This window comes from Podarcis filfolensis, assembly GCF_964270895.1.
Source record: "Podarcis filfolensis genome assembly, chromosome: 1".
Classification (NCBI taxonomy): Eukaryota; Metazoa; Chordata; class Lepidosauria; order Squamata; family Lacertidae; genus Podarcis; species Podarcis filfolensis.
This window is the reverse complement of record NC_139604.1, coordinates 132146170-132170749: the sequence shown is the minus strand read 5'-3', so window position 1 is coordinate 132170749 and position 24580 is coordinate 132146170. Positions and strand designations below refer to the sequence as shown.

At 45.2% G+C, this 24580-nt stretch overlaps 1 protein-coding gene across 1 annotated transcript in view; it reads left to right on the top strand.

Annotated features, from left to right (window-relative positions):
- The window catches only part of ERO1A (endoplasmic reticulum oxidoreductase 1 alpha), a 37033-nt gene that overhangs the window by 6088 nt on the left and 6365 nt on the right, over window positions 1-24580 (top strand). The window contains exons 2-12 of the mRNA XM_083617112.1: window positions 2473-2592; window positions 2782-2865; window positions 7541-7582; window positions 10128-10204; window positions 12021-12094; window positions 14413-14533; window positions 19681-19727; window positions 20269-20286; window positions 21958-21984; window positions 22229-22321; window positions 23530-23776. Coding sequence (XP_083473238.1) covers window positions 2473-2592; window positions 2782-2865; window positions 7541-7582; window positions 10128-10204; window positions 12021-12094; window positions 14413-14533; window positions 19681-19727; window positions 20269-20286; window positions 21958-21984; window positions 22229-22321; window positions 23530-23776 — 950 coding nt within the window. The remainder of the gene's footprint in view (window positions 1-2472; window positions 2593-2781; window positions 2866-7540; window positions 7583-10127; window positions 10205-12020; window positions 12095-14412; window positions 14534-19680; window positions 19728-20268; window positions 20287-21957; window positions 21985-22228; window positions 22322-23529; window positions 23777-24580) is intronic.

Sequence of the window (24580 nt, the reverse complement as noted above, 5' to 3'; positions counted from 1 at the left end):
TGGCCATGATGAAAATGCGTCCTGTGTTTTCTGCCCAGCATCTGACTCCAACATCTGTAGGTACAGTGCCTCTGACCATGGAGGCTCAATTTAGTTGGGGGTGGGGGCTAACAGACCTTGCATTCTGACTCATCCTTTCGTTTGAACATCACACCCAAGCTATTGTGCTGTTGCCACATCTCGAGGGAGTGCATTCTGCAAGTTAATTATGTGTTGTGTGTCTGTGCAAAGGTGCCTTGCTGCCAGCCGGTGTGTCTGCTGGGTGACTCATTTGCAAGGCTGGGAGGGGAGGGGAGCAGATTTCTTCTCTCCTGGAGAGAAAGAGAGAGAGAGAGAATGTAACTTAGAGGTATAGAGGGGATACACCAGGGGTCAGCAAACTTTTTCAGCAGGGGGCCGGTCCACTGTCCCTCAGACCTTGTGGGGGGCCGGACTATATTTGGGAAAAAATATATGAACGAATTCCTATGCCCCACAAATAACCCAGAGATGTATTTTAAATAAAAACACACATTCTTTTACAGTCATACCTCGGGTTACAGCCGCTTCAGGTTGTGTTTTTTCGGGTTGCGGACCACCGAAACCCCAAAGTACTGGAATAGGTTACTTCTGGGTTTCGACGGTTGTGCATGCACAGAAGTGCTAAATTGCACTTTGCGCATGCGCAGAAGCACCGAATCGCAACCCGTGCCTGCACAGACGCGGGTTGCAAACACTACGGGTTGCGAACGTGCATCCCGCATGGATCACGTTCGCAACCCGAGCGTCCACTGTATTTAAAATTAAATGTTAAAACACTAGGCAGGCCCCACAAATAACCCAGAGATGCATTTTAAATAAAAGGACACATTCGACTCATGTAAAAACATGCTGATTCCCAGACCGTCCGCGGGCCGGATTGAGAAGGCGATTGGGCTGGATCCGGCCCCCGGGCCTTAGTTTGCCTACCCCTGGGATACACACCTTCTCCATCTTCAATGAGATTGGAAAAGCCATGCATTTGAAAAACCAAGCCAGCTAAACCAGCCACCTGGAACACAGCAGGTGAACAGGTGCCAGATTGCAGGCTGTGTCAACAACAGCCCTGGCCATTTAGGAGGGAGCCCAGTTGGCAACGCTTTGCATTTGACTAGGAAGTACAAGGAGAAATTGAATAAGAAGCAGGCTGGGATTTGCATCTCTCTGGCGTTTGGCAACTTCCTTCCTGCCTACGTGCTGCCAGGCCACCTCTGAAGTTTCCTTTGCCGGAAGCAACTGAGCTCATAAAAGCTTCTCGAATTCAGTTTCCCCAGGGGGTGTTGTTGCATCACGTTTGGGATCTCATGCCAGCAATGGCAGGGCAGAAAAAGTGACCTGAAAGCTTTTTCTTTGAATGGCAAGGCTCCAGAGAGGGACAATTTCCTGCATGCATTGAAGCCTATTTTTAAAATTATTATTATTATTATTATTATTATTATTATTATTATTATTATTGCTGCTGCTGCTGCTGCTGCTGCTGCTGCTGCAATTTCAGGCTGAGCTGAATCATAAATATAGTCTGCATTTGAGGGTTTGGTGTACTCCTGTAACCTGTAGTAGTACCAAGGTTATATTAAAAAAGAATTATCTAAAGACTTTGCAGGATAGATAGGACACTTCCATCACATATGATACGATACGATACTCTTCATTGTCATTGTCCCATACAGAACAACAAAGTTGAAAAAAATCTACATCAGACATTCAAAAACCCTGCTATCCCAGCCTGGTTAACCCCCTAAAAACTCTGATACCCCATAATTAAATACAATATAGTGGTACCTCGGGTTACATACACTTCAGGTTACATCCACTTCAGGTTACAGACTCCGCTAACCCAGAAATAGTGTTTCAGGTTAAGAACTTTGCTTCAGGATGAGAACAGAAATCGTGCTCCGGCGGCACGGCAGCAGCAGGAGGCCTCATTAGCTAAAGTGGTGCTTCAGGTTAAGTACAGTTTCAGGTTAAGTACAGACCTCCGGAACGAATTAAGTTCAATCACATTGGATAGAAACTGTTTCTCTGGCAGCTAGTCCTAGTCTTTATAACCCTGTAGGTCCTTGTCCTGCCACATAAGGTACTTTCTAAAATTATGCCGCAGTGAAGCTAAATATAAAGCTTAAAGTGTGGGGGAATCAGGTGGGGCAGGGTTATATTTTTTTTGGGGGGGCAGGGGCAAGTAGCCAGAGTTGAGCCCCTCTGCCACTGAAAATCGCAGCCTCCTGATGATGATTTTACTTACTTTTTTTTAAGTTGGGGTTTCATTACACACACCTCTGTGTAACATTCAATTTACCCCTGGTATGTTTGTTTTCAAGGTGACCTGGATCGAGTATGTAAAGGGCTTTCATCATTCCAGTACACACATCAATGCTAATTATGTTGTTGTTTTTGTTAGACGTCCCCTAATTATTTTGCTGCTTTCCAATCCTCATTGCTTCTTAATTTCCTTAGGTGACTGGCCATTTGGACGACTGTACTTGCGACGTTGAGACTATTGACAGCTACAACAACCGCAAGATTTTCCCCAGCCTGCAGAAACTTTTGGAAAGTGATTATTTCAGATATTACGAGGTAATACTTATACTTTTCTTTTTTTAAAAAAAATGCCTTGGCAAACCATTTCGCAAAAGAAAAAACTGCGCTTGCCTCATATCGTAAATCTAAAAGTTTTTTCATCTTTTCCTGACAAGTTAAAATCTCTTGCCTGGAACTAAAAATCCCCTAGACCAACCGAAGCATTTTCTGCCTTGATCTCTACAGGTTAACCTAAAGAAGCCTTGTCCTTTTTGGAGCGACGACAGTCACTGTGGAATTAGAGACTGTGCTGTAAAGCCATGCCCATCAGTAAGTGTGAAACGTCGCAGAATCACAGAAGGGACCACAAGGGGCATCTAGTCCAACCCCCTGGCATGCAGGAATCTTTTGGCCTAACCTGGGGCTCAAACTCACGAAACCCTGAGATTAAGAGTCTCGTGCTCTGCACAGCTTGCAGACTTAACATACAGAGAACAAGAAGAACATACGTTTAGAGAAGTTTGGAAAACGTTTATTGACTACATTGGGGGAAGGAAATTGTGTACAGAGGTACCTCGGGTTACGTACGCTTCAGGTTACAGACTCCACTAGCTCAGAAATATTACCTCGGGTTAAGAACTTTGCTTCAGGATGAGAACAGAAATCGTGCTCTGGTGGAGTAGCGGCAGCAGGAGGCCCCATTAGCTAAAGTGGTGCTTCAGGTTAAGAACAGTTTCAGGTTAAAAACGGACCTCGGGAACTAATTAAGTACTTAACCTGAGGTACAGTGTAAATAAGTTTTGATGGATGTCATAATGGAAAACTGAATGGTATAGCTTTTGTAAAATATGCAGGGATTTGTTGTTTAGTCGTTTAGTCGTGTCCGCCTCTTCGTGACCCCCTGGACCAGAGCACGCCAGGCACTCCTGTCTTCCACTGCCTCCCACAGTTTGGTCAAACTCATGCTGGTCGCTTCGAGAACACTGTCCCACCATCTCGTTCTCTGTCGTCCCCTTCTCCTTGTGCCCTCCATCTTTCCCAACATCAGGGTCTTTTCCAGGGAGCCTTCTCTTCTCATGAGGTGGCCAAAGTATTGGAGCCTCAGCTTCAGGATCTGTCCTTCCAGTGAGCACTCAGGGCTGATTTCCTTCAGAATGGAGAGGTTTGATCTTCTTGCAGTCCATGGGACTCTCCAGAGTCTCCTCCAGCACCATAATTCAAAAGCATCAATTCTTCAGCGATCAGCCTTCTTTATGGTCCAGCTCTCACTTCCATACATCACTACTGGGAAAACCATAGCTTGAACTATACAGACCTTTGTTGGCAAAGTGACGTCTCTGCTTTTTAAGAAGCTGTCTAGGTTTGTCATTGCTTTTCTCCCAAGAAGCAGGCGTCTTCTAATTTCATGACTGCTGTCACCATCTGCAGTGATCATGGAGCCCAAGAAAGTAAAATCTCTCACTGCCTCCATTTCTTTCCCTTCTATTTGCCAGGAGGTGATGGGCCCAGTGGCCAGGATCTTCCTTTTTATTTATGTTGAGCTTCAGACCATATTTTGTGCTCTCCTCTTTCACCCTCTTTAAAAGGTTCTTTAATTCCTCCTCACTTTCTGCCATCAAGGTTGTGTCATCTGCATATCTGAGGCTGTTGATATTTCTTCCGGCGATCTTAATTCCGGCTCGGGATTCATCCAGCCCAGCCTTTTGCATGCAGGGATTTATAATATGCAAAATGAAGAAGGGAAGCCACTGATTTTTTAAGGATGTTAAAAGGAGTATTTTAAATTGCTAAACAGGAAATTTAATAAAAGACTTGAGGTAAGTGCCAAGCCCTAACACAGAACTGGCATCTCTTCCCTTCCTTACATTGTATGACATGCATTTGGACAGATTCCTGTCTTGCGTACGGATTAGGGACTCCTTGCATCAGCACTGCAGGCAGATGCAATCGAGTTTGTGATTAGGGTTTCCTGCCAGGCTCTTGTCCCCAAACACAAGGTCTCGCTGGAGAGGAAGGAAGAGATCTTTATTTAAAGGCTGCTGGTGGCGCAGGCTCAGCAACAAGCAGAAGGCCAAGAAATCAAGATCTGCAAGAAGATGAACACGGCCAGAGATTTGCAGCCGCCTTAAATCTCCGGTATCCAGGGACGCTGAATGTTAGAAGAATTGGGACAGATAAGAGAAAGGACTTATTCACCGCAGAGTTAATCTGTGGAACTCGCTGCCACAAGAGGCAGCGATACCCACCAGCTGGGATGGTTTCCAAAGACTGGATAAATTCATGGAGGAGAGGGCTGCCGATGGCTGTTAGCGCCTTCACTTTCCTCCTCCTCCTCCTCCTCCTGCTCTTCATCCATCTGGGGCTGCCAAACCGTGCCAAATCCTGGCAAGAGGGGACCGTGATAGGAAACCGCAAGTGGCGAGGGCAGGTGGAAACAGAGCCAAGCAAGGCCAGGGAGAAATGAAGGAGAAGGAGCTGAAGGACAGGGGTGCAGTTGAAATCCGTGCATCGCACGGGGTTTGACTCTGGGGGTCCCTTCTAATTCTACGATTCTTTGATTCTATGAAATTTACAGAATACCAAACAGGGAAAACCTGCACCAAAGCAGCCTAATAACAACAAACAACAACAACAACAACAACAACAACAACAACAACAACAACATATTATTTGTACCCCGCCCATCTGGCTGGGTTTCTCCAGCCACTCTTCTCATCCTGAAGCAAAGTTCTTAATCACAGAATCATAGAGTTGGAAGAGACCACAAGGGCCATCGAGTCCAACCCCCTGCCAAGCAGGAAACACCATCAGAGCACTCCTGACATATGGTTGTCAAGCCTCTGCTTAAAGACCTCCAAAGAAGGAGACTCCACCACACTCCTTGGCAGCAAATTCCACTGTCGAACAGCTCTTACTGTCAGGAAGTTCTTCCTAATGTTTAGGTGGAATCTTCTTTCTTGTAGTTTGGATCCATTGCTCCGTGTCCGCTTCTCTGGAGCAGCAGAAAACAACCTTTCTCCCTCCTCTATGTGACATCCTTTTATATATTTGAACATGGCTATCATATCACCCCTTAACCTCCTCTTCTCCAGGCTAAACATGCCCAGCTCCCTTAGCCGTTCCTCATAAGGCATCGTTTCCAGGCCTTTGACCATTTTGGTTGCCCTCCTCTGGACACGTTCCAGTTTGTCAGTGTCCTTCTTGAACTGTGGTGCCCAGAACTGGACACAGTACTCCAGGTGAGGTCTGACCAGAGCAGAATACAGTGGCACTATTACTTCCCTTGATCTAGATGCTATACTCCTATTGATGCAGCCCAGAATTGCATTGGCTTTTTTAGCTGCCGCGTCACACTGTTGGCTCATATCAAGTTTGTGGTCAACCAAGACTCCTAGATCCTTTTCACATGTACTGCTCTCAAGCCAGGTGTCACCCATCTTGTATTTGTGCCTCTCATTTTTTTTGCCCAAGTGCAATACTTTACATTTCTCCCTGTTAAAATTCATCTTGTTTGTTTTGGCCCAGTTCTCTAATCTGTCGAGGTCGTTTTGAAGTGTGATCCTTCCTCTGGGGTGTTAGCCGTCCCTCCCAGTTTGGTGTCATCTGCAAATTTGATCAGGATGCCCTTGAGTCCATCATCATTGAGTCCACCTTAAATCTCTGGTATCCAAGCAAGCTGAATGTTGGAAGAATCGGGACAGATAAGAGAAAGGACTTATTCACCGCAGAGTTGATCTGTGGAACTCGCTGCTACAGGAGGCAGCGTTACCCACCAGCTGGGATGGTTTCAAAAGACTGGATAAATTCATGGAGGAGAGGGCTGCCAATGGCTGTTAGTGCCTTCTCTTTCCTCCTCCTCCTCCTCCTCCTGCTCTTCGTGCATCTGGGGCTGCCAAACCGTGCCAGATCCTGGCGAGAGGGGACCGTGATAGCAAACCGCAAGTGGCCAAGGGCAGACGGATACAGAGACAAAGCAAGGCCAGGGAGAATTGAGAGAGAAGGGCCTGAAGGACAGGGGTGCAGTTGAAATCCGTGCATCACATGGGGTTTGACTCTGGGGGTCCTTTCCAATTCTATGATTCTTTGATTTTATTAAATTTACAGAATGCCAAACAGGGAAAACCTGCACCAAAGCAGCCTAATAATAATAATAATAATAATAATAATAATAATAGTAATAATAATAATTTATTTGTACCCTGCCCTTCTCTAGCCACTCCGGGCGGCTTCCAACAAAGATTAAAAATACATTAAAATGTCACACATTAAAAACTTCGCTAAACAGGGCTGCCTTCAGATGTAAATGGATCCAACCATTATAAATGGCCTCGGTCCAGTATACCTGAAGGAGCGCCTCCACCCCCATCGTTCTGCCCAGACACTGAGGTCCAGCACTGAGGGCCTTCTGGCGGTTCCCTCATTGCGAGAAGCAAAGCTACAGGGAACCAGGCAGAGGGCCTTCTCGGTGGTGGCACCCACCCTGTGGAACACCCTCCCAATGTCAAAGAGAACAACAACTATCTGACTTTTAGAAGACATCTGAAGGCCGCCCTGTTTAGGGAAGTTTTTAATGTTTGATGTTTTATTCTGTTTTTAGTGTTCTGTTGGGAGCTGCCCAGAGTGGCTGGGGAACCCAGCCAGATGGGCAGGGTGTAAATATAAATATAATAATAATAATAATAATAATAATAATAATAATAATAATAATAATAATAATACTGTGGTACCTCGGGCTAAGAACTTAATTCGTTCTGGAGGTCCGTTCTTAACCTGAAACTGTTCTTAACCTGAAGCACCACTTTAGCTAATAGGGCCTCCTGCTGCCGCCGCACCGCTGGAGCACGATTTCTGTTCTCATCCTGAAGCAAAGTTCTTAACCTGAAGCACTATTTCTGGGTTAGCAGAATCTGTAACCTGAAGCGTCTGTAACCCGAGGTACTCCTGTAATAATAAGGGAAATGGCTTACAGTGAAATGAGATTTAATTTTGCATCTTCTGTTTTCAGGATGAAGTCCCTGGCAGAATTCGGTCGGAGAGTCACAACAAGGTAAGGGTCCCGGGCAAAACGGAGCTACTGGACTGTGACCTAGTTCTGCCCTATCCTAGGAGAAGAATAATAGAATGAAAATGAATATTCTCCTATTTTAAATGAAAATTTTCTAATATTCTCATTAATTTAACATTGCTATATACCACCAGTGGTGTAGCGTGGGGGGCAGAATAGTTAGGGGTGCAAAAGTTCAACATCCGGTTGTGTCGCTGGGCTCCGTTCAAAACGGCTTTCCCGTGCGAACCAGTGACATAACCAGACAATTCAACAACTCTTCTTATTTCTGCAACTCCGATCTCCTGGGTAACATGGATGCCATTAGGCAGTTGAATGCGCATGCGTACGCCGTCCATTTCCTCCCTCCGAACCCCATCCCTCCGTGTGGCCCGGAACGCTGGCAATCCACGTTATGCCACTGCCCACCATTCTTGGATTAGCTATTTCTGTGGCTTTCATGCCCATGGGATTTCACCAAACGCACCCTCTCTTTCCCCCGGAAAAGTCGCTGCACCCAAACAATGGGAGAATGACCTAGGCTATGAGATTAACCCCACTCAGTGGACCAGAATGTGGTCTAAACCCCCCTTTAAATCCATACCAATGAAAAGAAAAGAACTCACTCTAAAACTCACCTACAGGTGGTACCTAACACCCAGAAAACTAGCGCTAATACGCCCAGGAACCTCACCAAAATGCTGGAGAGGGTGCACCTCCATAGGCACATACCTCCACATGTGGTGGGAGTGCCCCAAAATCCAATTATTCTGGACAACAACCATACGAGAAATATGTAAAATAACTAAACAAGTATTAGACTTTACCCCAGAATTGGCCCTACTAAACATCTTCCAAGACAATAATGCCCGTTTACACCACAAAGAACTCATAACCCACCTACTTTCAGCAGCCAGAAACACCATAGCCAGACACTGGAGAGACCTGTCAGGAGTAAGCATGGACCAATGGTACCGAATAGTATGGGAAACAGCCCTACTAGAAAAATTAACCAATAAACTGAAACTGACAAGGGGACAATAGAAGAAGACGCCTTCACCCCAGTATGGGTCCCCTTTATCACATACACAGCCCAACAAGACAATGACAAAAATCCACCACAAGCATACAAATCAATATGGCTAACCTGATCCAAAACACCCACCCACCCCACTCACACACGAAAACAAAGACCACCACAGCCAGCCACAAATGAACAGCCACACCCATGGCCAACCCCAACCTCTCTCACCACCAAAGGAACACAAGTGAACAGCAGAGAACCCGCACAAGTGACGCTGATGCCAAACCCCACATATATTACCGTATTTTTCACCCTATAGGACGCACTTTTCCCCCTCCAAAAATGAAGGGGAAATCTGGGTGCGTCCTATGGGGCGAATGCAGGCTTTCGCTGAAGCTTGGGGAGCGAGAGGGGTCGGTGCGCACCGACCCCTCTCACTCTCCAGGCTTCAGGAAGACATCCGCAGTCTAGGCAGCCCTGCGGGAGTTCCCGCTGGGCTGTCTAGGCTGCGGATAGTAGCCTGCTTCCCGGAGCGCCGGGCGCGCTGAAAGCAGAGCGCTCGGCGCTTCGGGAACACATCCGCAGCCTAGGCAGCCCTGTGGGAGGTCCCGCAGGGATGTCTAGGTTGCGGATAGGAGCCTGCTTCCCGGAGCGTCGGGCGCCCTGAAAGCAGAGCGCCCGGCGCTTCGGGAACAACTCCGCAGCCTAGGCAGCCCTGCGAGAGTTCCCCGCAGGGCTCCCCACGCTGCAGATAGCAGCCTGCCGCCAGGCGGGCGGGCGGGGCGCCCTGAAGCAGAGCGCCCCGCGTGCCCGACAGACATCTGCAGCATGGGGAGCCCTGCAGGAGTTCCCCGCAGGGCTCCCCACGCTGCGGATAGCAGCCTGCTGCCCGGCGCGCGGGGCACACTGAAGCAGAGTGCCCCTCCCGCCGGGCAGACATCGGCCAGCCCCACAAGCTCGGGGGACAAGAGGGATGCGTAGCGCCGCCATTCAGCTGTTCCTCGACCTGGTTCGGTTTCCCCGACCAGCTTTTGGGGGGGAAATAAAGGAAAATTTTTTTTCCTTTATTTCCCCCCCAAAAAACTAGGTGCGTCCTATGGGACGGAGCGTCCTATGGGACGAAAAATACAGTAAGTAAAATAGAAACATCGCCACCCGATCCCACCTCCACCCATCTTCCACCCCTCTCCCCCTTTTCTTCCTAACATCTCAACAAATGAAACTGATTTGTAAAAATGTTACATGGAAAAAATACAAGAGAGAGACATTACGCATACTTTTGTAAATCAGAAAATCTTTAATAAAAATACCAAAAAAAGAGAAGAAGTCGCCGCACCAGTTTGGCCAGCTCATAAAGCTGCGACGTGGGTGGTCTGGGTAGGTGCAGATGTGACTTCCTGGGTGGTCCGTGGGCTGGCTAGTAGCCTTCTTCTGCCTTGGTTGGGTTTGGTGACTCCTGGTGGCCTTCCCCACGGCAGTGGACTCTAATCAGCTTGAAAGCAAACCTGTTGTTTTGCTTTGCAGTATTCCGAAGCCGCTGCCCACCTCGCGGAGGACTGCGAAGAAGCCGAGAGACTTGGAGCCGTTGATGGATCCCTGAGGTGCAATGTCTTCATCTCGATAAACTGGGGCAGTCTGTGAGGCAGGGTAGCTGCTGGTGTTTCTTAACCCCGAAAGCTGCGGAGACTTTCCTGCAAGCTCCCTTCTCGCTGGTTCGAGTCCTGTGGGCGCCTGAAGCTCACAAAGGCGACAGGAAGCGTCCGAATCACACATGCAAGGCCACATCTGCACTGCACACCTAAATCACTACGATACCATTTTATAAACAGTCATGGCTGCCCCCAGAGAATCCTGGGAGTTTGTGCTGAGAGTTCTTCGGAGACCCCCCTCATTCCCCTCCCAGAGCTACAATTCCCAGAGTGGTTTAAACCATCATCATCATCATTTTTTATTTGTATGCCGCCTTTCCACAGTTAAAAAAACAATGCTCAGGGCGGCTTACAGCATAACAAGCTTTACATAATTACAATAAATAAACCACATCAGAAAAATACACAACCAAATGGGAAACAATTTCCACATAAATCAAAATTGTATACCGTATTTTTCGTCCCATAAGGCGCACCGGCCCATAGGACGCACCTAGTTCTTTGGGGGGGAAATAAAGGAAAAAAAAATTCCCTTTATTTCCCCCCCAAAACCAGGTCGGGGAACAGCGGTATGGCGGCACTGCACCTCCCCACTGTCCCCCGAGCTTGTGGGGCTGCCCGATGTCTGCCCGAATCGCGGGGCGCTCTGCTTCAGCGTACCCCGCGGCTCCGTGCAAGAGGCTGTGGATGTCTGCCCAAAGCGCGGGGCGCTCTGCTTCAGTGCGCCCGGTGCTCCGTGCAGGAGGCTGCTATCTGCAGCCTGGGGAGCCCTGCGGGAACTCCCGCGGGCTCCCCAGGCTTGCTGATAGCTTCCTGAAGCCTGGAGAGCGAGAGGGGTCGGTGCGCACCGATGCCTCTCGCTCCCCAAGCTTCAGCGAAAGCCTGCATTTGCCCCATAGGACGCACACAGATTTCCCCTTCATTTTTGGAGGGGAAAAAGTGCGTCCTATGGGGTGAAAATACGGTAGTTGGAAGGGACCACAAGGGTCACCTATAATGGTTATTTTATTATGATTATTTTACTATTACTATTTACTATTATGTTATGTTTTTAATAAGGTTTTCTGTAATGTGTTTTTAATGTTGTACACCGCCCTGGGAACTTCTGATACAGGGCAGTATATAAATTGAATGATAATGGTAATAGTAATTCTTGTTATTCTTACAGCCCTGTGCAATGTAGGAATATTTCACCTACTTGGGGCTTGAATCTGTGATCTTGAGATTAAGAGTTTCATCCTCTACTGAATGAGTTATCCCAATTCTTTTTAATATTATTGTCAGGGAACTGCCATCGGAACTAGAGGAGGAGGCGAGGCCCCACAACGATGCTGGAGAGGGGCCAAGCAGGGAGAGAGGCAGGTCTCCTGTTGGGGAAGAAAATCAGCGCAACACCAGGGATAGAGGGGGGCCAGTGGGGGAATCGGCGAGGGGGCTCCAGGACTCTTCGCAGGAGACCAGCGAGGAGAGCACAGGTCCTCCGCTACCCACGCCCTCCCTGCGCAGAAGACTTCCGCGCAGGGAGAGTAGGAGGAGACTGGGCGTCAAACAACTTTTATGTTGGAAAAGGTTTAAGAAACGCCCACTGACGGATTCTGCCAGCGACTGAACAGCCACGGAGTGGATGGCTGTCCAGCGAGAAATGGTTTAACCAGCCAACCTAGCCCAGAGCGGCGGCTATTTACGCACAAGCAACCCCTAAAGCCATTACAATTATGTAATAATGCTATAATGTCTAGTGACAAATATTTTCTTGCTTGATTTGCAGTGAGGAAACGGCGAGGGCTGTGATTCGATGGACACGGCACGATGATTCTGCAGACAGCTTTTGCGAAGTGGACGGTATTGGCTCTTGTGGTTTAACATGTTTCTGTCCCACCTTCCTCCCAAGTTGGGATATTTCCTGGGTTTTTTTTGAACTCCTGCGCTTAACACAGCTGGAAGAATTTTATTTTAAAATACCCAAATTCTTCTAGACTCGTATCGCGTAAATAGGGACAGCAACATTATTCGTTTGTTTGTTGCCTTGTTGCTGTTGACGTCGGCTTTAAAAAACCCTCGAATTAAACCTGGCTGGTGGAGGAAGGGGGACGTAAAAATGAAAAAGGAAGGCGTGTGTGTGGAGAGAGAGAGAGAGCAGAGCAAAGACATAAATAGAGCTCATAAGTATTCCACATGCCCAGTCTTGTGGGGCAAACAATAGCTGTTCTCAGGCAATCGTTGTGCAGCTGTGGAACTCACTGCAACAGGAGACAGCGATGACTAGCGAGCTGGATGGCTTTAAAAGGGAATTAGGCAGATTCATGGAGGAGGAAAGGGCTATCAATGGCTGTTGTTGTTTAGTCGTTTAGCCGTGTCCGACTCTTCATGACCCCATGGACCAGAGCACGCCAGGCCCTCCTGTCTTCCACTGCCTGCCGCAGTTTGGTCAAACTCAAGCTGGTAGCTTCGAGAACACTGTCCCACCATCTCGTCCTCTGCCGTCTCCTTCTCCTTGTGCCCTCCATCTTTCCCAACATCAGGGTCTTTTCCAGGGAGTCTTCTCTTCTCATGAGGTGGCCAAAGTCTTGGAGCCTCAGCTTCAGGATCTGTCCTTTCAGTGAGCATTCAGGGTTGATTTCCTTCAGAAGGGAGAGGTTTGATCTTCTTGCAGTCCATGGGACTCTCAAGGGTCTCCTCCGGCACCATAATTCAAAAGCATCCATTCTTCGGCCATCAGCCTTGTTTATGGTCCAGCTCTCTTTGTTGTTGTTGTTGTTTAGTTGTTTAGTCGTGTCCGACTCTTCGTGACCCCCTGGACCAGAGCACGCCAGGCAGTCCATGGGACTCTCAAGAGTCTCCTCCGGCACCAGAATTCAAAATATCAATGGCTTCTAGCCAGAATAACTCTGCTCTGCTTCCACAGTTGGAGGCATTGATGCGTCTGAATGCTGGAAACCACAGGAAGGGAGAGTTGCTCAAATCCTGATAGCAGGTTTCCCAAGGCATTTGGTTGGCAGCTGCGAGTACAGGATCCTGGACTAGATAGGGCATTGGCCAGATCCAATAGGCTCTTCCTATGTTCATAAGAACATATGGAATAACATATGGGATTTGGGTGGCGCACAGCGGCCAGAGTATTGTTAGCCCAGAAGTGGAAGCAAGAAGAAATTCTGACGAAAGAAGAATGGCAGACGAAATTAATGGACTATGCAGAATTGGACAAAATGACAGGAAGGATTCGAAACCTGCGGGATCAGAGATTTACAGAAGATTGAAAGAAGTATATGAACTATCTGAAGAACCATTGTAACCAACAAATTACGCTAGTAGGATTACAAGAAGTTCTGTAAGGAGAAATATACGAAGTGTTACAAAATAGGAAAATATAGAGATATTGGTTATGAGTTTTAAATGTAATAGGAGGGAAAGTAAGAAATGCATACTAAGAGATTAGATTGGGAAATTTTCAGACAGGACTGGTGGAAGTCAAAAAATTGAATAAGATGTAAAAGTAGGTTTAATTATTGTTGAAAATGGTATGTTGAAAAACTAATAAAAATTTATATATATATATAAAAAGAGATTTGGGTGGCGCTGTGGTCTAAACCACTGAGCTTCTTGGGCTTGCCAATCAGAAGGTTGGCCGTTCGAATCCCCGCGACGGGCTGAGCTCCTGTTGCTCTGTCCCAGCTCCTGCCAGCCTAGCAGTTCGAAAGCACACCAGCACAAGGATATAAATAGGTACCACTGCGGCAGGAAGGTAAATGGCATTTCCATGCACTCTGGCACTCGTCATGGTCCTCTGTGTGCCAGGAGCGGTTTAGTCCTGCTAGCCACATGACCCGGAAAACTGTCTGTGGATAAACGCCAGCTCCCTTGCCCTGAAAGCGAGATGAGCGCTGCAACCCCAGAGTCGCCTTTGACTGGACTTAACTGTCCAGGGGTCCTTTAGCTTTACCTATGGAGTATCCACAGCCTTACAGAGGTCAGTATCCTGTCCCTTTCTTGCAGGCTGAAATGGTACAGCTCTGCAACGGAGATATCGCATGAGTCTTCTTGCTTGAGCTCTCAGACCAGGAAATTTCAAAAGCAAGAAGGTTATCGGCTGGAGAACACATAGTGGAAAGAATCTGTCTTTTTCTCTCTGATTAAAATATGGAAACGTCTTTTTCCCCTAGATATCCAGTCTCCAGAAGCCGAGTACGTGGATTTGCTTCTCAATCCAGAACGTTACACTGGCTACAAGGGACCTGAAGCCTGGAAGATCTGGAACAGCATCTATGAAGAAAACTGTTTCAAGTAGGTTCCTTTTGAGTGGCTGGATTCTGAGATTTATTAGATTAAAAACACACACACACACACACACACACACACACACACACATCCTTTTACAGCCCATCATTTCCTGCCAAGGGGTTATTTGCTTGTTTATAGAATGCTTATCGCCTAATAATAGAAAGCATAACTTTTGCTATCAAAAAAGTGCATGTGCTCTGCCTGTTTTTATTGGAACCCTTGTCTAGTCATATGAATGTGTATAAGGTTATATCCAACTGCATAAATTGTATGTAATTTTTTATTCAAATAAACAAGTTCAAAGTAATAGTAAAAACAGTCATAAAAGCAAGAAGAATAAAATTACAAGATAATACTAATACTAATACTAATACTAATAATAATAATAATAATAATAATAATAATAATAAAGTATTTGCATTTTATTTGAAATTTTATTTATATCTGTAACAGCTTTTGCTTGCTTTTATATATGCAATAGTTGTTTTATATATTTTTTCCCCAAAATTTTTATTAGTTTTCACAATATTATAAACAAACAAACAAACACACAAGACAAACAAACATAAATCATAGCCTTATTGAAAATTATAGTTGTTTTACACTTCCGGGTTGGCGCCTCCGGCAATGGCGGAGCTCCTCCGTTCGGGAGGAACTTGCTCCGTGAAAAACAGGGTCTGACCGCCACGGCGAAGGTGGAGACCCACTGAAATCACAAGCGGGAGAAGCTTGTGAACCTGGGATTCAGCTGGCACCTTTTGCGCCTCCCCTACTCGCGGGGAAACCCTGTTTTGGGGATCCGGAGCAACGTGGGGTGAGTGGCGCGGTGCTTTGAATCGACTGCTTCTTTCACGGAGTGAAGCCGCATTGCTGTTGCCGGAGAGCGCTGACTTTTTCCTGTGGACAATTGGATTTTAAACAACTACCCGTGAGTAGAACGGAAAATTGGATTTTTAAATACCTTAATTTGGCACTGAAGCGGGAAGGTCATAAACAGGAAGTCCGCCTTCCACTTTTGTAAATAGACTGAAGCAAAGACGTTACAAGCTAAAGTCTTTGAAAGCTTTTGGCAAAGGATTAAATTTCCATCGGTTTAAAATACAAAACCCCCCTTGGAAGCAGGAGAAGAGGGGGAAATTTTGGACCTAGTGAGCCTGCAGGAGAGAGTGAAAAATCAAATTACCACTGCTCTGAACCTGGGAACGGGCTGCCAGATGACGTTTGGAGAGAGTGCATTGACAGAACGGATTTGACAGCTAGCTAAATAAGAGTAAGATACTGTTTCCATTGTCCTCTTCTGCGTTTAAAAAGGAGGAAAAGTAACTGAAAATTGAAACTAATGCTTGAGTTGTGCCTGAAAGAACTGATACAAGTGGAGACTGTTTCCCTCTAGAGGGAGCTTTTGAAACTGTTACAGGAGTGTAACTGGGGGATTTCCAGCTGCAGATAAGGATTCTGAGAACCAGAGATTGACCTTGGACCATTTAAAAATGTTGACAGGAGAGGCCATTGTGACTGTTTTATGTAAGATAAGCTGTTCGCTGGGACAGCTTCACAAGAAGATGGATGACATGACTTTTAAAGTTGATAATTTGGAACAGAAAGTGACTAATTTGAGTCAAAAAGCGAACACCAACACAGAAATAATTCAGGACTTGGTACAGGAATCCACTTTGGCAGGACAAATGGTGGAGGAGAAGGAGGAGAAGGAGAATCATAGAATCATAGAGTTGGAAGAGACCACAAGGGCCATCGAGTCCAACCCCCTGCCAAGCAGCTGTGAGAAAGCTGCTGTTGTTGAACATAAAGTAATACAAGCGGGATCCGTGGCTTTACAGAAGCAAATTGAGGACTATAAGTTGAGGCCTTTTATGATTGAATCTAGGAAAAGTCAGACTTTGAGGATTGGATCCCGACTTGGACTGAAGAAGGAAAGTTGGAAAGATCCCTCTATGCAGGGATTAACTGACTTTTGGGACATGGACTTGGGCTTGGAGGAGATTGAAGTTTTGGGGGCCTTTGGATTTGGAGGAATCTTGAAATATGTCCTGAAATACTTTATGGACTTTAGCTTCAACTATGGAAATTTGGCTGATCTGTTCAGAAGGAAGAAAAGTATTGATAGGTTGGAGTTTCCCTGAGATTTGCTCTTTAGCATTAAAGAAAATGAAGAAGACCTGCAGAAGGGACTTGGAAAAGAGTTAAGAGCCTCGGACATAAGATCACCAGGTTGATGGACTTTATGGAGTTGACGGAAAGGACTGGCAGAATCTGAAACCAGGGAGAGGAGATGGTGGAAGAAGATTGGAAAATTTAAAGTTTATATATAGACATATGGTAAAACTAATGAGTGATAGAAAAATGGTGGAATGATTTTTTATGGGCTCAGTAGAAATGTTATAAGGAGTTAAGCATATATAAGTATTTTAGTTTTAATGGAAAATAAGGTTAAAAAATACGTTATTTACAATATGATAGAAAATGGAGAAAGATGGAAAGGATTTGCTGAAACAATTAATAGAAGTGGAATACAAAAAGGGAGGTGAGAGGAGGTCGAGGAAACAAGGGAATGAAAGATAGAGTACGGAAAAGGGATGATGTATGTTTTTAAATTGTTTTTGTTTTGTTTTATTTAGGGTTAAGGTTAGGGAGTGGGTTTTGTTTAGTTTAGTTTAATGTGTTTAGTTTTGAGTTTAGGTTGTGTTTTGCATTGTCTATATACTGTATTGTATTGTTTTTTTTTCTTTTTTTCTTTTCCTCCTTTGTCTTCTTTTCTGTTTTTCTATTCCCTTTTTGTAATCTATAAAAGTAATAAATATTATTTTAAAAAAAAGAAAATTATAGTTGTTTTATATTTTTATTGTATTTTGAGGTCGCTTCAAAATGCCTCCTAGGAAGTGATTTGTTAATTAATTACTAATGGATTGCATTTGCATTTGTAATAGCAATTATATTTTAAAACGTTTAAAAATACATTATAAATCATAAAAAAGCTTATCGCCTGCCTCTCAAATCTGCTTTCTTAGATGACCTTTAACAAAAAAATTAACATCCGTACGAGAAATAAAAGCAAAAAAACAAACTAATCCTAAAGCAGCAGTAAAAGCAGCCAAATTGCAAACAGCCTACAGCACCCAAAGACCCATAAAATAGGGCCGCTGCAATCTTGACATGCGTCCATAATTTGAAATGTTTCAGTAGGAAAATACAAAGAACTTGGTTTAAAAGCTTGAACAAATAGGCTTTGGGCACCAGTGTAAAATGCTGTGATCATGGCAGGCGATAGGTTAAATGGTTAAGGGGAGGGTGTCCCAACTCCCAGGGGGCCACAGCCAAAAAGACCCTGCTGTTTGCCTTTCTTCCATAGACGCAGGTGTTGAATTAAGATGTCGAATGACTATCTTGACAATTGGGCAAGATTCACAGTGGGGAGTAAGCCGACCTTTGCTAAGCCGGCACCCGCCATATTTTTTTGGACTACAACTCCCATCGCTCCCAGCCAGCGCAGCAAAGGCTGCCGCAATAAGCAGACTCTTTGCAGGCACTCGGCTCGTAGTAATAATAATAATAATAATAATAATAATAATAATAATAATAATAATAATTTATTTATACCCCGCCCATCTGGCTGAGTCTCCCCAGCCACTCTGGGCGGCTTCCAATCAAGTGTTAAAAACAATACAGCATTAAATATTAAAAACTTCCCTAAACAGGGCTGCCTTCAGATGTCTTTTAAAAAGAAGATAGCTGCTTATTTCCTTCACATCTGAAGGGAGGGGGTTCCACAGAGTGGGCGCCACTACTGAGAAGGCCCTCTGCCTGGTTCCCTGTAACCTCACTTCTCACAATGAGGGAACCGCCAGAAGGCGCTCAGCGCTGGATCTCAGTGTCCGGGCTGAATGATGGGGGTGGAGATGCTCCTTCAGGTATACTGGACCGAGGCCGTTTAGGGCTTTAAAGGTCAGCACCAACACTTTGAATTGTGCTCAGAAACGTCCTGGGAGCCAATGCAGATCTCTCAGGACCGGTGTTATGTGGTCCCGGCGGCCACTCCCCGTCACCAGTCTAGCTGCCGCATTCTGGATTAATTGCACTTTCCGGGTCACCTTCAAAGGTAGCCCCACGTAGAGCGCATTGCAGTAGTCCAAAGCAAGGCCTTTGTAAGTCTGCGTTCTGAATTGCCTCTAGAAATAGACGAGATTCCTGTGAAGTCCTTTTAAAGAATTGGCACAATGTGTTCCCTAACACATGATGGAAGGATTGTATCTCAGCTGTGAAATATTGGAATTGCGTACAGATTACTTTTGCCTTCAGAGCTTGAGCCAAGGGTAGCCTAGGACGGGGCCTTTTCGGTGGTGGCACCCTGTTGGTGGAAAGTCACCCAAGCAGAGATGTTCCTTTAGCAGGCAACAGTCAGCACGACTATTTCCCTGGCCTTTTTGGCAGAATGTTTGCTCTCTCCCACAGTCGATTGGCTTGTTTTAGTGATGGCTTTTTATTAGAGATCGTTTCTTTTCTTTTTTTCCAAATAATATTTATTATTTTCAGTAGATAAGCATAGTAAAAAAAAAGATTAACAATAATAAAAACAAAGAATAAAAGAAAAAGAGAAAAAAGAAAAAAGATACATACAGCATATTACCACTTAATTAAAATTAAGTACCATCCATCTTCATAAACATAGTATTTGACTTCCTCGAATCTCTTCCATCCGAATTTCTTAGTAATTATATGTAGCAGTTTCCAATATCAGTGTTTCAAAAGACCATATCACAGTCCTAATCATATTACCATACATAACTTCCTTTATCGTACATTTTCTTATTTATAAATTTAATTCCAGTTTAATCCTAGGCCTAATTGTTTCTTTCAAGTGGTTACATATCTTTAATATTACAATATTTATTCAAAAAGTCTTTAAATTTCTTCTAGTCTTCTTGGTGTTCCTCTTCTTTCTGGTCGCGGATTCTCCCGGTGAGATCAGCCAGCTCCATAAACTCCATCATCTTCATTATTAGAGATCGTTTCTGGGGGGGGGGGAATGTATGTCACCTGGAAATCTGATGGAATGGTGTGGTACAAATGTTTTTTTAAAAAATTAAAGCACCCTTTTGATTTATTTATTTTTTAAATACTTCTTTGTCTCCTAGACCTCAGTCCATAAAAAGGCCTTTAAATCCCTTGGCTTCTGGAAGAGGTGAGTTCATATTTTGTTTTACACTGCCTGCTTGATAGTGCTGTAAAATAAGTTTTTCTAGAAATACAGTTTAAAAAAAAATAAAAATTGGGGAAAGCAGCTGATACAAATGAGAGAATGGTTAAAGAGCCTGAAGATTTTGCCAGGTGTGCAGAAAGATAGCGAGGAATGTGGTTTGGAATTAGCCACAGATTTCAGAATCCCCAGGTTTTCAATTTTCATTGAACCAAAAAGTAAGGTTTCTAGTCCCTGTGGATGCAGATCTAGACTTGAAAAGTATGCTGGAAATGGCTGTGTAGTGGCTGCATAAGATTCCCCATTATGGCAGGATACAGTGAAATAAGACAGGAAATGCAAATTTGTATAATAATGCAGGACTGGGGTTCCCTGCATGCAGAGTTTTAATACCTTATAATGCAGAATACACTTAGTCCTCTTCTTAGGTGGTCAGCCAAATAATCTAGACATGCAGGGGGAAGTTGTCGCTCCTTTTTGAAAGTGTAGTGTGAGTGATAACATTATCTTTTTCTTAAATTTGCAGCTGCAGGAGAGAATGAAGGTGAGTCTCTCTCCAGCTGGGGCCGAAAAGGACAAATTTCACGGAGGACAGAAAGCCTAGTTCCTGCTGTCAATTAATTCCACGTTCCAGGACAGTACAGCATTGACCTCAACATTTTTGCATTTCATTTCATTTCACACACTTTATAAGAATCTGGTCAAATACAAAAAAGTCATGATAGAAACATAACTTTGAAATAAACAACTTATATCAAGTAAAGTAATATTCAGTAATCCATTAGAATACAATAAAAAGGTAAAGGACCCCTGACTGTTAAGTCCAGTCGTGGACGACTCTCGGGTTGCCTGCTCATTTCACTTTACAGGCTGAGGGAGCCGGTGTTTGTCTTCAGACAGCTTTCCAGGTCATGTGGCCAGCATGACTAAGCCACTTCTGGTGAAACCAGAGCAGCGCACGGAAACGCCGTTTACCTTCCCACCTGAGTGGTACCTATTTATCTACTTGCACTGGTGTGCTTTCGAACTGCTAGGTGGGCAGAACCTGGAACCGAGCAATGGGAGCTCACTCCGTTGCAGGGATTCGAACCGCCAACCTTCCGATCTGCAAGCCCAAGGCTCAGTGGTTTAGACCACAGCGCCACCTGCGTCCCTAGAATGCAATAGTCCACAATAAAATCAGCTCTCGAAATATCAGCAAAATCAAACAGAAATTCACTCTAATAAACGATTACTAAACCACAATCAATAATAATACCTGCAAGTCACAATGCATAAAATACCACAATGCATACAAAACCATGTAAAAGGATCAAATTGAGAAACAAAGATGCACAACGTATAAAAATATTTTTTAAAAAATAAAACCTCTGGACTCTCCTCTCTTCCCAGCTGTTCTTAAAGTCATGATCTGGGAGAGGCTGTGGCTCAGGTGGACTTGATTGAAGGTTTTGGAGACGACAATCTCTTGCCCTTCTTTGCATTTTATAATATATAACATGGGTAGGCAAACTAAGGCCCGGGGGCCGGATTCGGCCCAATTGCCTTCTAAATCCAGCCCACGGACGGTCCGGGAACCATGTAAAATGAGTAGAATGTGCGCTTTTATTTAAAATGCATCTCTGGGTTATTTGTGGGGCATAGGAATTCATTCATATATTTTTTTCAAAATATAGTCCGGCCCCCGACAAGGTCTGAGGGACAGTGGACCGGCCCCCTGCTGAAAAAGTTTGCTGACCCCTGGTATATAGTGTCTGTGGCAGCAACTCTGTTCTGAAGCCTCATAGGGCTGGAGAGCAAGGGGCGAGGCAGGTGGAAATAGCCACCGCTTGACGGCCAGCACAAAGCCGCTCTCCTCAGCTTCCATCGCTCTTGACCACTGGCCATGCCAGCTGCGGCCGATGGCAGTTGGACACCAGCAGCATCTAGAAGCACCAGGGAAGTTGGAAGTCAGGTTCATAATCTGGGGCCGAGGTCCCTTTCGGTCTGAATCCTGGCAGGGCTGTTGCGTTTAGCCCAGGCTTTTCCGTCCTGGAGCTGCGCTCGCTGTGGATGATGGGACTTGTAGTCCAAAATGTCTGGAAGAGGCAGGAGGTTGACGAAGGCCAATTACAACCTCTGCTTTGCATGCAACAAATGTGATTTTTTTTTTTAACGTTCACCTTTCTCTCATGGGAGAATCCTCCTGACAATTGTCTTGTTTCTTTATTTCCAGGGAACATGTTTTACAGCTGGCTGCAAGGTACCCACCTTTTCCTGTTTGCTTCCCTCTCGATAACCGAGGCAATATCGTATTATTGATTTCAACGCTGTTATTAGAAGCATTAGCATTATTTTGACGTATTACCTACCCTTCTTCCAAACTGCAGATTGCATGAGTTTAAAACACAGTTTAGAAACCTACGCTGCATTTATTCCCTTGCCCAATTTTTATACTCTCAGCTGCAGGTGTGCCCCTTTTCAATATCTCTGAATATTTCTTGCAGGTGTCTGTGTGGAGAAGAGGGCTTTCTACAGGCTCATTTCGGGCCTCCATGCCAGCATTAACATCCATCTCAGCGCCAGGTACCTTTTGGAAGGTACTGCATTCTAATTCCTTTGGGGAGGCTATTGTTTTTTTGCTTGTTTTGCTGTTACTTGTTTGTGTGCAGAAGCGTCCTGCAGCCAAACTGGAAGCTGCGCTGGACCTTCGGCTTCTGAAAATCGTCTGAAAACTGGAACACTCACTTCCGGGTTTCGATCGTTCAGGAGCCAAGGCGTTCGGCTTCCAAGGTATGACTCTACAGTGGTACCTTGGAAGTCGAACGGAATGCTCAGAAACCAAGGTGCGGCATCCGATTGGCTGCAGGAAGCTCCTGCAGCCAATCGGAAGCCACGTCGGATGTTCGGGTTTCAAAGAACGTTCGCAAACCGGAACACTCACTTGCGGCATTCGGGAGCCAAAACGTTCGACTCACAAGGCATTCGCGAACCAAGGTATGAGTGTGTATAAATTTAACTAATAATAATAATAATACAGTCATACCTCGGGTTACAGACGCTTCAGGTTGCGTTTTTTCGGGTTGCGGGCTGCCGAAACCCGGAAGTACCAGAACAGGTTACTTCCGAGTCTCGGCAGTCGCGCATGCACAGAAGTGCTAAATCGCACTTTGCACATGTGCAGAAGCGCCGAATCACAACCAGCGCGTGTGCAGACGCAGGGTGCGAACATGCATCCTGCACAGATCACGTTCGCAACCCGAGTGTCCACTGTACAGTGGTACCTCGGTTTAAGGACAGTCCTGTTTGAGAGCAATTCAGTTTACGAACTCCGCAAAACCAGAAGTGGTGTCCCGGTTTGCGAACTTACTTTGGTCTAAGAAGGGAATCCAAACGGTGGAAGGGCACCAAGGCCTCGTTAGGGAAAGCGTGCCTCAGTTTAAGAATGGTTTCAGTTTAAGAACGGATTTCCGGAATGGATTAAGTTTGTAAACTGAGGTATCACTGCAATAGTAATAGTAATAATAATAATAATAATAATAATAATAATAATAATAATAATAATAATTTTTATTTATACCCCGCCCTCCCCGGCCAGAGGCAGACTCAGGGTGGCTAACACCAGTAAAATTACAATAAAAACATAATGGGGGGGGGACACAATTTAAAATACAGGTTAAATGCAATTTAAATGCAGCCTTATTTTAAAAGTAGCCCATAGATCAAAACCCTAAGGGGAGGGAATGTCCCACATACTCCCAAGAAGACTGAGAGTCCTTTGACGCCTTTCCTTTTTCCTTTCCCCAAGACACGTGGGCAGCCGAGCGTTGGGGCCACAACATCACGGAGTTCCAGCAGCGCTTTGATGAGGTCCTGACTCAGGGTGAGGGTCCCAGGCGGCTCAAGAACCTCTACTTCCTCTACCTGATAGAGCTGCGGGCTCTGTCCAAAGCCCTCCCGTACTTCCAGCGCCCCGATTTCCAGCTGTTCACGGGGGCCGAAAGCCAGGATGAAGAAACCAAGAGCCGCCTTTTGGAAATCCTGCATTTAACCAAGCAAGTGCCATTGGCTTGAGGTCTCGCGGGTGGGAGGGGTTGGGGGGGTGTCTTGAGGAAGGGGGAGGTGGCAGCAAGCTCTTTTGCTTGCTTTTTTATAATATTTTTTATTAGTTTGCAATTACAGTCCAATAATAGCCTCATTATAGCAATGCCAAATTACAGTTACTAAAACCAATCATTCACATACCAAACTATATAATTTAGGTGCCCCCCACCCCACAAGCTAGAATTGATGGTTGGATTATATTCTTTATTTCTGCGTTCCAAAATCTTATTAATTTCGATTACACTCCAGTCGAGAAGACCATCACTTAGACAACAACTGCAATATTAACAACTTCCATTCGTGTCGACACATTAAATGGCTTATGAAACTACAAATGAGGCACTCAAAACTAAATCCTTCTTCTTCCTGTGTGTGGCACTTATTCTGTCTGTGACATTTCTTCCTGTCAAGCTATTTTGCTTTATGTGTGTGTTTTTCTCGGTGTGCAGAATTTGAATTACCTGGATGTAGTGAAAACAAAAAATTTTTTTTCCTTCCAGTAGCACCTTAAAGACCAACTAAGTTAGTTCTTGGTATGAGCTTTCGTGTGCATGCACACTTCTTCAGATACACTGAAACAGAAGTTGCCAGATCCTTCTATATAGTGAGAAGGTGGGGAGGGGTATTACTCAGAACGGTGGTGGGAATGGGTGATTGGCAGATAGCTGTGATGAGCCTGTTGACGACTCTTAACGACTGCAATAGGTCTTACAGGAAAAAGCAAGGGGTGAGAAGGTGAAAAATGGCTTTGTCAT